Genomic DNA, 15,944 nt, shown 5'->3' on the forward strand with positions numbered 1-15,944 from the left:
TCGTCCGTCGGCGAGGCGGCGGCCCCACGGCCGATGGCGCGCGCCCCCAGGAAAATCCCCGCCTGCCGCGAGTGGGCGGCGAAAGCCGCAGGCCGGACAGCGGCACCCTGCTCCCCAGGGCGGGCGAGGCCAACCGCCGCGCCACGGGCCCTGCCCTCGCTCCGGCCACGCCACCCTGCTGCGGAGGGCGTTACCTGCCGCCCAACCGCCCCTCGGGCGGCAGCGCCTCCGCCTCCTCCTCCCGCCCGCGGCCCGACCGCACGGAGCCCCAGCCAGCGCCGTCCCTGCTCCCCGCGCGGGGAGGCCACTATTTTCCGGGTATGCCAAGAGCGCCCCGGAGCAAGGCAGGGCGAGCGCGACTGCCCGCAGCCAGCGCGGCACGGCCCCCGCCCGCCAGGCGCTAAACGAAGCCCGCTTCCTCAGCGACCTCCGCTCCCCCAGCCTGGAGGCCCCGTTACGCAACTCCGCCCGTGAGCGCAGCCCTCCCTCCTCCCACCCCCAACGCCCGCCACTCCCGAAAACTCCCCCCTCCCCCGCCTTCCCGTCGTCCGGTTTTTAAAGGCGCACGCAAACCTGCTGGCGCTGGGAAATCGAAAAGCTGCTCTGACTGACGGCTCTCTGGCCTGTCACAAGCCGCGAGTCCCAGGAAACCCGCCCCCTCCCCTCGGACGCCGACTAATGCGATGAGGCCTGCGAGGGAGGCGGGCGCCGTAGGCCAACCAAGCCGAAGCGCCGCGGTGGAAGAGCGCTATGACTGACGTAAGTCAACAAAGGTCACGTGCGGCGCTGCGGAGGCGGCGATTGGCTGCGTGGGCCCGGGCGGGCGGGCGGGGAGGGGGGGGGTCACGGTGGCGGCGTGGGGTTCGCTGTGTGACACAATTACAACAACTTTGGGCAGCTGCTGGGGAAGTTTGTACAGGCGGCAAACACACCCCGCGCGGCAGGGCGGGCGGGGCCCCTGTCACCCCGGCTCCCCGCACCCCTCGCCGCCGGGGCGAGCGGCGCCGCGGCGATGTAAACACCGCTCCGCCGCCATCCGCCGCAGCAGCCGCCGCCTCCTCCTCCTCCTCCTCCTCCCCCCCCCCCCCCACCTCCCCCGAGTCTCCAGCGCTGGGGCTCCCTCCCCCCTCCCTCCTCCTCCGAGCAGCGGGGCTTCCCCCCGCCTCCCTCCCTCTCCCCTCCCTCCCTCCCTCCCTCCCTCCCCCTCCCTGCCGGCTGTTGTTGTTGTAATAAAAGTTGTGGTGTGTGTGTGTGTCGGGCACCCCGCCCCGCCCGGCGCTGGGGGGTGTTGGGGGCGCGCAGGGGGGGGGGGTTGCGATCGTGAGTTAATTACGCTGCGTTTCCATGAAATCGTGCGGAGTGTCGCTCGCCGCTGCCGCCGCCTCTGCTGCTCCTTTCGGTGATGAGGAAAAGAAAATGGCGGCGGGGAAAGCGAGCGGCCAGAGCGAGGAGGACTTCGCCAGCTTGACAGCCGAGGAGAGAGAAGCCCTATCCGGTCTCGACAGGTACCCGCTCCCCACTCCGCCCCGGCCGCCTCCGTGTCCCGGCTCGGCCCGCGCTCCCTCCGTGTCTCCCCCCTCCCCTGCCCGCGGCTCCCCGCTCGGGAGTGCGTGTGTGCCCGTGTGCGGGCTCCCGGCCGCCGCCGCCGCGCTCTGCCCTTGCCCGCCGGGAGCGAGCCTGCCTGCCTGCCCGTGCGGGGGGCTGACTCTCGCTAACGCCTGTGCCTCTCTCCCCTCCCTCCCGCCCGCTCCCCTTCTGCAGCCGACTCTTCGGATTTCTGAGGCTTCATGAAGATGGCGCCAGAACGAAGGCCTTGCTGTTAAAGGTAAGCGCGAGGGTGGATGTGGAGCGGGGCTGGGGGGGGGAAGGGGGGAGGGGAGGGAGCCGGCCCGGCCCAGCCGCCCCCTCCCTCCGGTCCCCCGGGTCCACACGGTGAGTGTGTGCGTGCGAGTGTACATCTGGGTGCGAGAGTGCGTGTGTGGTGGTGGGGCGGGGGGGGCACCCGCGGCCGCACGTCCCCGCGGGCGGCAGGGCGCTCTGCCTCGCCCCCCGCCGCGGTCTCCCCACGCGTCGCTGCCGCCTTTGCCCCTTCCTCCCCTCCCCCAACTTCCCCGCCGCGCACTCGGCGCGGCTCTCCGCGCGGGAGGAAGCCGAGCGGGGCCGGGTGTGGGACGAAGGGAGCGCGGCCTTGCGGGTGTCCGTCCGGCTCCGGGACGGGAAAGTGCCTGCGCGCCGGGGCCGGAGCCCGGGGCCGGGAGCAAACGCCCAGCGGCGGGGCGGGGGAGGGGGCGCGGGGGCGGGAGGGAGGGGGAGGAGGAGGAGGAGGAGGTGGCGGCGGCGCGGGGGGGGAAGGCGCGCGCGAGGCGCTGCTGACGTTGGCCTCTCCCCGGACCCTCCCTCGTGATTTTCGCCCCGCGCGGCGGGGGCCGGCGGCTGCGCGCGCCCTGCCCGGCGGCGGTTGCGCCCGGCGGCGCGGCGGGGGGCGAAGCGGGCCGGGGGCCGCAGGGAGCGGGGCCGGGCCGGGCGCGGCGCTGAGGGGCTCCCGGAGCCCGGCGCCGAGTGACTTGTTTACTCTCCGGGCCCAGCTGCCGCCAGCGTGCCAGGTCCTCGTCGAGCGCCGTGTCCCGCCCGCCGGGCCCCGCGCCGTCCCCGCCGCCGGGCGGCTTGTCAGGGAGCAGGACGGCCTGCAGGTTGCTGGAGCCTGCCCGGCCTTTTGAGAGAGATGTTTGTTTGTGTGAAAAGTTGTTGGCCCTGTCATTTAGTTAAGTAATGGCTGCTCCTGTCGGCCCAAGATGGCCGGACAGGGAGGAGAAAGAAGTGTGTGGGGGGGAGGTAAACACGAAACAAATACCGGGAACGAATATGCACGTCGGCTGGAGTGTGAAGCCCCCGGTGAACGTTGAGGGAAACTCTTCTGCGCATTGCAAGTTCTTTCTGGGTGCTTTCCTGCTGCAGGCAGGGCGTTTGCAGCGCCGGTGTCCTCCTTATCAACCTGTAGCACATTTCTGCTGCCCGCCCGTAAGCTATTGACAAAGGCTGTGCGGGCGGAGTGTCTGCCAGTTGTATTTAAAGACCGAATGCGAAGAAAGCGTTTGCCTAACAGATTAAGTCGAACACTGTTTTTAAAAGACCACACGGTTGAAGCAGAGGACTGGGTTGTTCTGGTTCCTGCTTTCTGACTTGTTCCTGTCAGTAGCGTTGCATTTGACACTTTGTTCATCCTATTGTTGTGCCCGTGCTGTGTGCTGATACTTTCCCGTGGAGATTTTTTTTTTTTCTCATGCTGTTCCTGGTTGATCTGAAGACCTCACTCTAAAGCGTGTTGAATCTGGTAGCCTAGGCCCTTACTTGTGTTTAGATGTTTATTTCTGGCATGATTGGAGAAGCTCAATGTCAGGACGTGGGGGGAGGGGGCAGGGATGGAACGAAAAGCAAGTACACTTTTCTTTGTGCTTATGTTTTAAAAAAATGTCGTGGTTTCCTTTTGATTTTCGGAGTTATTTATAAAAATACTTCTTCCGATAAGTCAGAAAGGCAAGGGAATGACATGTCAGATGAGTTAAATAATGTACGTTAACTGTTAGTGGACCAGAATTAATGTCTGCTCTGTGAATGCTGTTGAGGCCGTCAGAAATATTGGAGAGAGTCATGTATGGGATAGACCTTAAGGATGCCAGATAGAACATAAAAGCAACATACATAATTAGATTGTCGCATAACATGACTAGGTTAAGTTTTATTTTGCGTACTGTAAAATTAAGTAACGCAGACAGCAATTCAGCATATTAGGTGAGTTTTGAGTACTTTCCTGCATATAATGTATTTTCTTTTCTATGCTAGTCGAAAAGATTGTATTTTAGTATATGCAGTCTTGTTTGAGATGACTGAAGTTGTGGGGCATTTTGATAATTTTGAAGTGTATTTCTAGAAATACCGTGTGTTCTCCTACAGTGTCAACGTATGAATCCATGTACCAAGTACTAAAAAAAACCCCCCACAAACCCCCAAACCCCACCAAATATATTGCTATTTTACCTCGTTTTTCTGACAATGTTTTGGACCTTTATGCATTGCAAGCTAACTCAGAAGCATGTTCTTCATAAAACTTGACTCTGAGAAAAGTAAATTGTTAAGGAAGTAGAATGATTAAAATGTTACTGTTCAGTGCAAAGATGTTTTGAGATGAATTTCTTGGCTTGAACCAGGTTTGATTTTGTTTGTGCTTTTTACTTTTCAGCGAATGCGTGTGTATTTCAATTACTGTTACCGATAAGGAAGGAGCTCTTATTTTAAGATATTTTTTACTTAATTCCTTTTTTCTGTGTGTGCACCTTCATACAATTTACATTGTATGAGAAGGTTTAGAGTCGTCATTCTAGCAGATAGCTCTCAATTCCATGTAACAGTTATTTTTATTGTAGAAAGTGTGGCCATAGATATGTGCATTTAATTAATAGGTTTTACAGCGATAGTAACAAAATCTTCCCTTTTGTGCACGGAGCAACAACAGCTAACAAAGACCTTAGACTCCATAATTATGAAATCCTAACAGATTGATTTAAGAATCTACAAGCCAGCGCATTGTAGAGTAATATGAGAGATAGGTGCAAGTAAAGCAGGTAAGGAAAACCATTGAGTCATGTTTCCAAAGGAATCCTTCACAAAGGGAAAAATTTATCAGTACTCCCCTCAATGTGAGAATAGTCCACCTGCTACTGAACCTTTTAAAAAGGCAGGCTGTAGCAGCGTCTCTTCTGTGAGCGCCTGACAGTGTTCCCTGGTTACCTGTGGCGAAGGTGGTAGAAGTGTACACGTCTGAGGAGACTGTTGCAGGGGGAGGTGAGGTCCTGGGTTGCAAGTGTTGAGGGAACTGCTCTGTTACCTGCACAGGTACTTGTGCAGCAGCAGGATTCTGTTGTGGGTTTGAATTTGGTGCCTCAGTACGAGGAGGTACTACTCTTGGTTTTCCTGGGGTTCACTCAGCAGGCAGGCAGTGCGTTGGCTGAAGTCACTTGCCAGGCCCACCAGGAGATTTCATGAAGCCTTTGCAGTGGGAACTTTGGTTTAATGAAGCCACACCCTGACAGAGTTTAGTAAGAACTCTGGGATCTCTTTCGGGGATGGAGGGAGCTTCATGTCTGGAGCTTTAAAATAGTTGTGGGGTTCATTCGTGCTCCAGGTTTGGATTGCAGTCTCCCTTTTTCCATAGTTTTGCTCTGTAGGATGTATAGTGGTAGTCTCGTGAACTAAACTGAGTCCTGCTGCTGGGTGTAGCAAATCAAATGAGCAGATAAGACATCAGATCTATACAATTTTATGAATTATTGAAGATATAGATTAAAGGTCAGGAATATTGTATTGTTGCTCCATGTATTGAATATGTGATAAGCCAGAAGAAATCAGACTTTCCTGTAATGGTGTACATGCTGTTAGTATGTGTGACAGAAGAATAGAATTTTCTGTTGCCAAAAAATGTATGTTTATTGTGCAGAAAAGGAGCTTGAAAATAATAGTTTGCAGCCAGTGTGGTTTTGGGGGAGAGGGAAATTGAGAGTTCACCTTTTAAATGGGTTTAAATGCTGAAAATCCAGCGTAGCCAGTCTTGTACTGGAGAAAGTGCTCACTGTTATGCTTTTGTAGTTGACAAGAACATTAATGTGAAGGAGCAAAAGAACCCCCAAAACAAAAACTAAACCCCTGCTGTTATCTTGATGTCTCTCTCCCAGGAAGATGTTGTTAGCAGGAGGTGATGCTTAAGGACTGGGGGGGGTGTGTGAGGAGGGAGAGAGGGAGGCAGAGAACATCCATTGTATTGGAAGTGAATTGCAAAACATTTCCTTTTTTTTTCTTCCATCTTTTTTTTTCTTATTTTTTATTTTTAACGGTACTTCCAATGTTTAGCCAAAGTTGACTTTCTTGCAGTGATAAGCCTTTGTTTCGTAAGCTATAATTGTCTTATATACAGATTTAGGGTGATGTAGCTGGTCTAATGTATTGGGCATAAGATGCTTGTTAATTCCTATTCATTGAGTTTAATCAGTTTGTCATATCCTGTAGACAAAATTTGAAGCATGTTTCCATTTAAAAGTATTGATGTTGACATCAATTTAAAGAGATATGAAGTAGTTTCATGCAATATGCCAGTTTTTGGTCTCTGTGTAACCTTTTGTGGTTTTGCAGCCCTTTTGTTTTCCGTCTGATTTTAAAAATGGTATTTCCTTTGTGTAAAGGCCACATGTGTTGAAAAAATTAACAGTAATTATCTGTGCTTTTTATTAAGCATACAAAGTAAGTGCAGGCTGACAATATTCTTTCATCTTTCTTGTAAGTGTCGCTTGTTTAAAAATAGTTTTGGACAGTGTGAATTAGTATTTATTGACTTTTTCCCTTTAGTGTTGACATTAATGATAATTTTCTACTAATCTATAATTAAATATCCTGTTTTAATTATAACAGACTGCTTGAAAAATAATTATGCAGGAAAAAATTTAACAGATTAGTCTAGGTGTAATAAAGTTGTTTGGTTTTTTTCTTTAATAACTTTGGAAATGCTTTTGGCTTAATTTATTTTCATCAAAACAAAGAAATACTGCTTTGAAAAGAATTATGGTGTTTGTCTTATATAATGGCAGTGCTGGGAATTGAGAAACTGGGAATTGGTACCATGAGACATTTGTAAAGTATTCCACAAAGTGCGCAGCCTCTAGTTTCTGTAAACTTTTATCTGAGCTGTTCCTTGATTATTCTTTTTTTTTTTTTTTAAAGTAAGTTCTGCATTTCTTATTCTTTGTTTGTTATCTGGCAGACTGTCTGCTACTATGGAACAATTTGAAGTTGGTTAAAATCTTGTAAATTGTGTTATGGGTGGAACTGGTTTTCCATCTCCTTTTGAAGGTGTCTGGAAGTGGAGAGATTTTAAGTAAAAATTAAGTCTGTTTATTGGATAACTTGGACTGACACGGATTTTTTTTTGAAGCTTGGTATTTGTCTGTATACAATTTGGGCTTTATGTTAATAGGGTAGGGTTTTTTAGGATCCAATTAAGGTGTAATGGATGACATATTCCATAGTTCATGGTTGTGTCAGGTTTATATTTTAAAATTACAATTACAGTCTATGTGATATTTATGTATCCTGGAACTTAAAGACTTCCGTTATAGGTTTGCAATATTTGCACATCATCTGGTGTTAAAAACAACTTTCTTTTTTCTTTTAATGGACATTATACTGTACTTTAAGTGTGAGATACTTGGCACGTTTTGATACTCTCAAAACTAGTGTTCAAGGCATAGTTCTTTCAAATGGTTCTTTTTATTGCTCAACAAATAGATTCTTAACTGTTTTGATTTACTTTAAGTTTAAAGTGTAGTATTGTTACTACTTGCTGAAGGCAAGGAGATTTATGAAGTTCCAAATGTTACAGTTGTCATTTTAATATGTCAGTGAGCAGGCAAGAATGGACCTTATCTCTGCAAACAACATGCTTTTGAAGAAGTGTAGTTAAAGATTGCAGGACAGCTAGCATATTTGTATTTGCATCTCAGTAAGCTTTATGTTTGCTATTGGGAGATTATTAATAGGGAATACAGTATAAGATTTCCCTTTGTTATAGTAGATTTTCATGTTTCTTATGGAAAAAATGTTACATCTTGTAGCTTCCAAGTACTGGTCTGCTGAGTCTGGAGGCTGAAGTGGTGGTTTCTTTTAAGTGATACATGTGCACAGACTTAAGTAATTCGTGTCCTACTGACTTCATAATTAAAGAGACAAGGTGGGCAGCAGTTCAGGATGGAGAAGAGAGAGAAATACTGTATTTTAGCAGCTGAGGAACAGAGGTTTTGATAAACTATTTAATTTTTGGAAGTGTAAAGAAAACCAGTGGCGAGGATGGGAAACAAATGTTTTTCTTGAATTCCGTTCGAGTAATTTAACCACTGAAATCCTGCCATTGACCTATTTGTGCATTATGATACTTGCAGACTCTAGCTGTCACGTTTTTATACAAGTAATCTCAGGTACTGCATGTGAAGAAGTAGTAGACCATCTAAAGCTTTTCTCTATACATAGTATTCAGGTGTGCTTTCTGCTTGTGAAGAGCATGGCGCTCTGCCTCTTGCCAGCCTTTTATAGCTGTTTGTTCACTGTAGTGGGTTGAGTGGACTTGATGATTACAGAGGTAAGACTATCTGCAAATGCTGATACCATCTGAAATAAGTGTTGAAAGTATGATGTAAAAGCTATACCATATGTTTGTTACATCTTTTTAGAAAAGAGTAGTTGTTTCATACTTGGATAACTCTGTGTGTGTAGAACCATTTGTTTTTATTACGTTAGTAAGATGATACAAAATTAAGGAGAGTAATGGAAAATATTTACAGCTGTAAAGTGATTTTGTACTGATTACCATTTGTCACAAGACTTTCCAGTGCCAGAATTATATGGTGTAGCCCACTGTTCTTTATCCCGCTGAGAATTAGGCAAACTTCGGTTCTGTGGAGAAATGAAGCTTTAGTTTCCAGCCTTACAGATGCATGAGTTGAACTTCAGGTTGTTGTCTGGTTAGTGAACAAATATTGTTGTTCTTGGTCCTCAACTGATACTATTTTTGGGTAATGGGAGGGATTTTGCGGTGTTTTAAACAGACTGAAAGGGAAGGAAATGTGTGTATTTGTAGTTTGAGGCTACTAAAATAGTTGTGTAAAAATTACTTACTGCTGTAAAGGGCTTAGATCAGATTCTGCAGAAATTAATTAAACAGATGGCCTGTCAATCTGAGGTGAATACATATCTGAACTAGGTGACAGGTTTTAGTATTGGTTCAGATAATTCCAGAAGATAAGCCATTATTGTGCTCACTCTGGATGCATATAGGTATGTGTATATGACTTACAGTCCTTTAGTTTCACACTTAAGTTGTACATGTAAGTACAAGATATATGTTACTTTTTGTTTTAACTTCCCTTCATGGTGAGGTTCTGCAGCTATAGTGTTTGAAGTGTAATGTTTGAGTCATGTGTCTTTACAATTAAAAATCGAAGTGGTGCTCATTAAACTCCAGGTGTCATTACAGAGACCAGTTGACTGTCTTTGCTACAAGTGTTAACAACGTTAATCTTGTTCACTAGCAGAATACTTCTTTGTAGTTAAAACCAGACAAAATTGAACTGTCGTCCTGTATGGAGCTCTGCAGAAGGCTGCCAGGGTTTGTATAGGTGTACCTGAGAGGATAATCTTACAGAAACACTTTTGTTATGTGGAAAGAGAAGAACTGTGATAGTCTTATCTGAGTTTTTTGGACCAGGGAAGTTATGTAAAGCAAGAGAAAATAATTAAATATTTTATTACATGTTTTTGATTTACAGATAGGCACGTTAAAGAAATACCCATAGTAGTTGTAATTCCTCTTGTGGAAAAGCTGTTTTCAAGATTGGCCTGTTTTGAGACTAGGCTATTCAAAGCTTGTTTTCCAGACTAGTTCTACTGATACTGTCAAAAGTGGTATGGACCATTTGGTAGTTTGACTGTGGACCTAATAAAGCTTGTTGAATGGTACATTTTTAAAATGAGCCTCTCAGCATTTTGCAGTGGATCAGATATTATTCTGGATACTGAATACTATTTGTTGTATCTAAAGAATGATAGGGAGGTATGCCTCATGTAAATAAAATACTGTGTTAGTGAACAAAAAGCACCTTAAGCATGTTTGGGAGTTGGAGAATATGCTTTCTCAGATACACTCACTTCAGGGTATGAGAGGATGCATGGATTACCATCAGAGCTATTTTGACAAAATAGCTTCCTTTATGGTTTGTGCATTTGCTACGTAGTGTTCACAGAAGAAACTTGTTTAATTAAGATGTAGAATTAAGAACTCATTTATAGCTTTGTAAAGGGAGTGACTAAAAGTGTGTTATGAATTACAACCAGAACGCTATATGTCTGCATATGAATTTCCTTTGTGGTAGGTTGTTAAATTAATTGTTGTTTGTTAAAATGGCTTTAAGTCATTTCCTTTTCTCACAGTGGCATTTTGAGGATTATGATTCACTTCTCAATATAGATTGGTTATTAAAGTCTGAAGCAGATTGATTTGTCAGTGTGCTTTTCATTAAACGTCTGCTTGCATTTTGAAACTTTAAAAATTCTGAACAATTTCAGGATATCATTTTCAGCATTACTTAAAAGATCCAGTGCACTGGCTTTTAAAATAGAGCAAATAGGTCTCTTTTTTGTGGTAGTATTGTGTTACTTGCATTGCAGTTGCCATTTTAGCTTTTTATTTAAGCACTGTTTTCATTGTCTTTATCATTTGAAAACTTAGTTGCACAAGAATCTAGAGTAGAATGATAAATGGAAATTAAGACTTTAGTTTTATGTATTTTTCCTCTACATAACAGAATTCTAAGTACTCTGTTGCTTCTTACATGTGCCGGTGAAACAATTTTTTGGCCTGTGTGGTGAATCAGGCTGGAGAATTGATGCAGATCAAAAACGATCTAGTAAAAATGGAAAATTCATTAGTTTTAAATAACCATTACTGGAGGTTAGTACTAAGACAAAGGTTTTGGATATTAGAAGACCAAACTTCAGCTTGCTCAGAGCTCAGTTGGGAGGGTTTTGTGGGAAGCTCCCGTGGAGGATGAAGGAGCTAGTGAGTGCTGGGAGTTTTTCAAGAACACTCTCCTGGAAGCATAAAACCAGCTTATCTGTCCCCTTAAAAGGTAAGGAAGGTAGGTGGAGCAAGAGACTGCCTTGGCTTAACCGAGAGCTTCTGAGTCTGCTCAAAACAAAGAGAGAAGCATACCAGAGATGGAAAAGCAGATAAATACCTGTTGAGAACTAGAAGGACATTGCCAGGGTGTGCAGAGACGCAGTTAGAAAAGCAAAAGCTGAGCTCAAATTGAAATTGGCCAGAGATGTCAAAAACTACAAGAAAGGTTTATTTGGGTATGTAAACAGCAAGCAGAAACAGAAGGAAAATAATCAGTCTGCTGTTAAACAGGAGAGTTGAATTAGTCACCAACAACAGTGAAAAGGCAGAAGTTCTCACGACTTTCTTTACCTCTGTCTTTACCCCTGGCCTTAAGAACAAAAATCCAGGTTGATGCAAACACAGACCCACCATCAGTGAAGGAAGAGTTGATCTGTGAACTGTTACAGGAGCTTGACCCCTACAAATCGATGGGCCTTGACATCATCCACCTGAGGGTGTTGAAGAGAGCTGGCTGACATTGTTGAGAGCCTACTCACCATAATCTTTGAGAAATGGTCAAGATCAGGGAATGTCCCAGCAAGAAGGCTAATGGAACCCCTGTCTACAAGCAGGGCTTAAAGGAGGATTCAGGAAATTCTAGGCTCATCATTCTTCAGTCCCTGGGAGTGTTTTGGAATGAACACTCCTGGGGGCTATCGCAAGTCGAATGAGGCACATGATTAGGAAAAGCCTGCGTGGATTCAGCAAAGGCAAATTGTGCCTGGCAAATCTGATTACCTTCTACAACAAAGTAACTTGCTCAGATGATGTGGGGTGGGAGGTGGACATTGTCTGCCTGGATTTCTCCCAGACTTTTGGTGCGGTTTCCCACCCTCTTCCTAGAGAAACTTGATGTGTTACAGTCTAGACACGTGCTCTGTGTGGTGGATGGGGAATTGGCTGACAGGCCATACCTGGAGGCTGGTGGTAAATTAGCTCCTTTTCAGACTGGAAACCTGTCACAAGTGGGGTCCTGCAGGGGTCGATACTGGGCCCAACACTGTTTAGTATCTTCATAAGTGACCTGGGTGATGGGATCAGGTGTACCCTGATGGAAGCTTGCTGATGATACCAAAACACGTGGGAAAGTGGACACTTCAGAAGGGAGAGCCACTCTGCAGGAAGACCTAGATAGGCTGGAAGAGGGGGCTGACAAAATTCAACAAAGACAAATGTAAGGTCTTGCACCTGGAAAAACTTATTGTAGGCTGGATCTGTGTGGCTGGGGAGCAGCTTTGTGGAGAGGGACCAGAAGGACCTGGTGGACAGCAAGCTTAATATGAGCGAACTGCTGTGGCAAAGGCCAACAGGATGCAGGGTTGCATTAGCAAGTGCATCACCAGCAGAGATAAAGAAGTCATTACCCCAGTCTACTTGGTGCCGGTCAGGTCACACCTGGGATACTATGTTCTGTTTTGGTCCCCACTGTGCAAAAAAGATGTGTACAGGCTGGAGGCGGTCCAGAGAGGGGCAACAAAGATGAGCAAAGGAGTGGGAAGCCTGCCACATGAGGAAAGGCTGAGAGAATTGGTTTTGTGCAGCCTTGCGAATAGAAGGCTTAGGGGAGACTATCGCCATGTTCTGGCATTTAAAGGGTGGCTACAAAGATAATGGATATTCCTTTTTTACAAGGAGTCACGTGGGAAAGACAAGGGGTAATGGGTACAAGTTACTCCTGGGGAGATTCTGATTGGACATGAGGAAAAATTTTCACAATCGGAACAATTAGCCTTCGGAATAATCTCCCGAGGGAAGTGGTAGATTCCCCAAGATCGGCCACTTTCAAGTTTCAGCTGAACAGGGTGCTTAGCCACCTTGCTTGACCAAGATTTTTCCAAGAAGGATTGCATCAGATGATCCTTGAGGTCCCTTCCAACCTGGTATTCTATGATTCCATGAAGAGAGTTCATTGTGCAGGATCAGCAAAGGCTGTACAGGTGCTTGAAGAGAGAGATTTGGGAGGCTAGGCTGGGTTCTGCGTAGTGTGATTCTGTTTCTGTAAGGAATATTTATAAAACTATTGCTGAAGCAGAAAGGTTTGCTCCCTCATTTTCTTGTGGGGGGTAGAATAGATGTTGACAGGATTATATTTCTTTTTTGGAGAGGAGGGATGGAATGAGTGCAGTGGCCTAGCTTCATTACCCCCTGAAGGAAGACCTAGTATTTTGTGAAGTTAGCCTGCCGCTAGGAGACTTAGGTTCAGATCTGAACATACTGTGCAGCAGCAGAGAATGCTAGAATATGTGCAAGTACTGTAGAAATACTTTTTTATGAAGCTGTTTTATGTCATTGTGGACATGGCTCTGAATGAATGAAGGATGCTGAGGGATCTAGGTTGCATACTTCATGAACTATGTTTGAACTCATGCCTGCTGAAAGTCAGGCCTCCGTTTGATTTGGGGGAGAGGAGAAATGAAAGTCTCCTAGTAAGGTTTTTCAGAATACAGTGTTATAATAAAAGGAAGAGATTTTCAGTTAAAGGAAGTGGTGGAAAGGTTGAAAACAGATGATTAGGAGATTAGATGTGAAGAAGAGTGGGAAACCAAGGAATTAAGTGGGTGACATAGTGATGGAGACAAAATGGCCGAGGTCACGGCAGTGGAAATCGTAGTGTATGTGTTCTTTCCAGCAGCTACCTCAGTCTTGTTCTTGGATACCATCTGACTTACTGCTAACTTACAGTCGCATTTCAGTTCTTGATGGTGCTGGTTCCTGCCTCAAAAGGTTTTCAAAATGAGGTAAACAGGAACAAAATTCAGGAGGGTTTGTGGAGGGTGTGAAAAAGCTTAGTAAGAGTTAAATGCTCTAAGTTCTGAATATAACAGTGCCTCTGCTGTCTCCCGTTTTTAAAATAAAAGTAAGGCATGGTAGTGGAAACTGCTCCTTCAACAGAAGCCTTGGCTGTATTATCTATGTCTATCTTTTACTCCTGCTTCCCTTTTCCCTACTTACCCTCTCCAAGGAGGGGAGGAGAAGAGTAAAGAAACCTACTACTTCTCCTCTTTCTTCAAGGTGAGAGTGAAGGCCAAGAACTCATGTGTCTGTTCTCAAGTCGTATTTTGCTGCCTTTAGATTTGAAGGATAAAGCAAGCTGAGCAAGTATGGAAGATATAGGTGGATATGTTAAAAAGGCAAGAAATAGTTTGAAGTATGGAATTGAAAGCATGTGTAAAGGAGAATGATGCTGATCTAGGGAATGTAACAGTATAGTTTAATGCAACAAAGTATAGAAAGAGTGTAAGATAAAGTGGAAGGATAAGAAAAATGGAGAACATCCCTCATGACATCATAAACCATGTCATAAGCAATCTCTGGTAGGAAAGAAAAAGTCAAATGATAGTGGGAAGAATAAGGAAGTATAAAAATTGAGTACATTGGTAAACTTTAAAGGAGCTTCTGGGCATGTAACAAGTATAGTAACTGAAGGTAGATTATACGTACCATGGTTTTTAAAAAACTATGCATTCTTAGTCTTTGGTGTGGTGCACAGCAATGTATTGTTTTCTTAGTGTTTTTAGTCTCTCGGGTTTTAATGGTTGGAAGGGCGGAGCCTTTGAATTTGTGATTTCATTAACACTTGACCATTGTAAGTTTGCAAAGATGGGAGACTACAAAACTCATTGAAAGACTATCTGATGTCAGGTGTTATCTGTTAAAAAGATCAACAAATAAGGCTTAAGGGTCTTTTTTAGTTCTTAACCAGAGTTCTGGTGGTTGTTTTTTTTTAAAAAGAAGAAATCAGTGTTTATTTGTTCCTTAAATGAAAAGAAAGGGTGATTATAGCTCTTACTTTTTTTAATTTCTGAAAAAGAATCCCTAGTTGTTATTCAGCTAATTTTGTATCAGAACAGTACATGCTCCTCTATTCCTTGCTTCAGAGGTGGGGAAATAAAAAAAATTACTGTGCATGAAACCGAAACTCTTAAGCATTAGATGATGTGAGACAGATGCATGTCTGAGCCAGCTTCTGGCATCTTTATGAAAATCCTCAAATACACCTTTAGCATAGGAGCATATGTAATTTAATTAGCAAGTTAAGTTTTTGTAGTGGATGGCTTTCTTAAATGTAGTTATTATGTGGAGGAAATTAATAGTTGAAATGGCTTTAATGCCTCTTCTGGTTATTTATTTATATATATATATATATATAGACATACATATGTAGCCCTGGGAAGGGTTTAGAGGTGTTTATGCTTATAGCAGAGTTCAGTTTTGTTGCTGAAGATGAGATTAAGCATGAGATTAAGGACCATCAGAGCCCATGTTAGCTAATGAGCAGAGTAAGATCTCATTTTCATCCTTAAAAGGGCTCTGTTAATTTACAAGTTCATGTGTTACAGAATTTATTAGTTCTGACAGTTTTCTGGGATTAGTTATACACTGTCCATCTTTGCTGTCTTGGTGGGATTTTTTTCTATGTGTAGTCTCAGTACAAGACATTTTAAAAAGGTTATTTGGTATAAGTAACTTGAAGAAACGTATTAACAGTTGAATGGAACCTGGAAAGGAGACTTATGTTAAAATAACCTGGAAAGCACAGCAAAAGCTGTATTGTAGTATGGAAATCTGTTGTAGAGTAGGCAGATGTATTTGGGACAGTTGGAAGAATTGTGGAAGGTTGTGTAAGGTTTCCTTAGATAATTACGTATGGTAGAGAGATGATTGTTGCGTAGGACTGTGATGCCTAATCTTGAAGATTGTCTTCAGTTAATCTGGGAATGTGGATGTGTTCCAAACTGTATGAGGAAAAAGCTGGAATTGGAATATTACAATCTATTTATTCCCTGCCAGTAAAAACATTTTCACCTTAAGTCGTATTTTTCTTTATTAGGTGATTTTTTTTTTTTCTGCCATGGTAGCTTGTTTTTTGCTTTTGAATGGTAGGATGTTTTTCTGTAATGCCAGTTGCAAACTTCGAGCTTGCTCTGAGAACAATGATGACTCCATTATATCCAGTGAGAAAGGAATCTTTTGTACTACTTACTTTTAATTGCTAATTAAGCTAAGTCCTTGGTAGTTTGAAAGAATGGAATAGTTTATGTCCTCCACTTCAGACCTGTGTTTGCTACTCAGTTGCGGAGAATGATGGAAGAGATGTTTTTTACTATGATTTCTAGATGAAAGTGACCTTCCTGGGAAAGTGAAAATGGGTAAGAGCATTCATTTTGCACAAGAAGCTCTCAGGGTTCAG

The 15,944-nt window shown here is 44.8% G+C and overlaps 1 protein-coding gene and 1 long non-coding RNA gene across 22 annotated transcripts in view; one reads left to right on the top strand and one right to left on the bottom strand.

The window, feature by feature from the left end:
* Positions 1 to 1,048, bottom strand: part of LOC106112306 (uncharacterized) — a 32,744-nt gene extending 31,696 nt beyond the window's left edge. Inside the window, exon 1 of the long non-coding RNA XR_008746833.1 lies at positions 574 to 1,048. This is a non-coding gene — a long non-coding RNA (uncharacterized LOC106112306). The remainder of the gene's footprint in view (positions 1 to 573) is intronic.
* A 142-nt stretch (positions 1,049 to 1,190) lies between these two features.
* KDM6A (lysine demethylase 6A) overlaps positions 1,191 to 15,944 on the top strand; it is a 162,871-nt gene continuing 148,117 nt past the window's right edge. For 8 of the 21 annotated variants that reach the window (XM_055801798.1, XM_055801803.1, XM_055801810.1 and 5 more), the window contains exons 1-2: positions 1,254 to 1,505; positions 1,762 to 1,825. In XM_055801798.1, the coding sequence (XP_055657773.1) occupies positions 1,345 to 1,505; positions 1,762 to 1,825 (225 nt within the window). In that variant the 5' untranslated portion in view covers positions 1,254 to 1,344. Of the gene's footprint in view, positions 1,506 to 1,761; positions 1,826 to 15,944 lie in introns of all 21 variants that reach the window. The other 13 variants (XR_008746831.1, XM_055801794.1, XM_055801795.1 and 10 more) reach the window with 7 other exon arrangements.

The sequence above is a fragment of the Falco peregrinus genome, chromosome 4 (genome assembly GCF_023634155.1).
Source record: "Falco peregrinus isolate bFalPer1 chromosome 4, bFalPer1.pri, whole genome shotgun sequence".
In the NCBI taxonomy this organism is placed as follows: domain Eukaryota; kingdom Metazoa; phylum Chordata; class Aves; order Falconiformes; family Falconidae; genus Falco; species Falco peregrinus.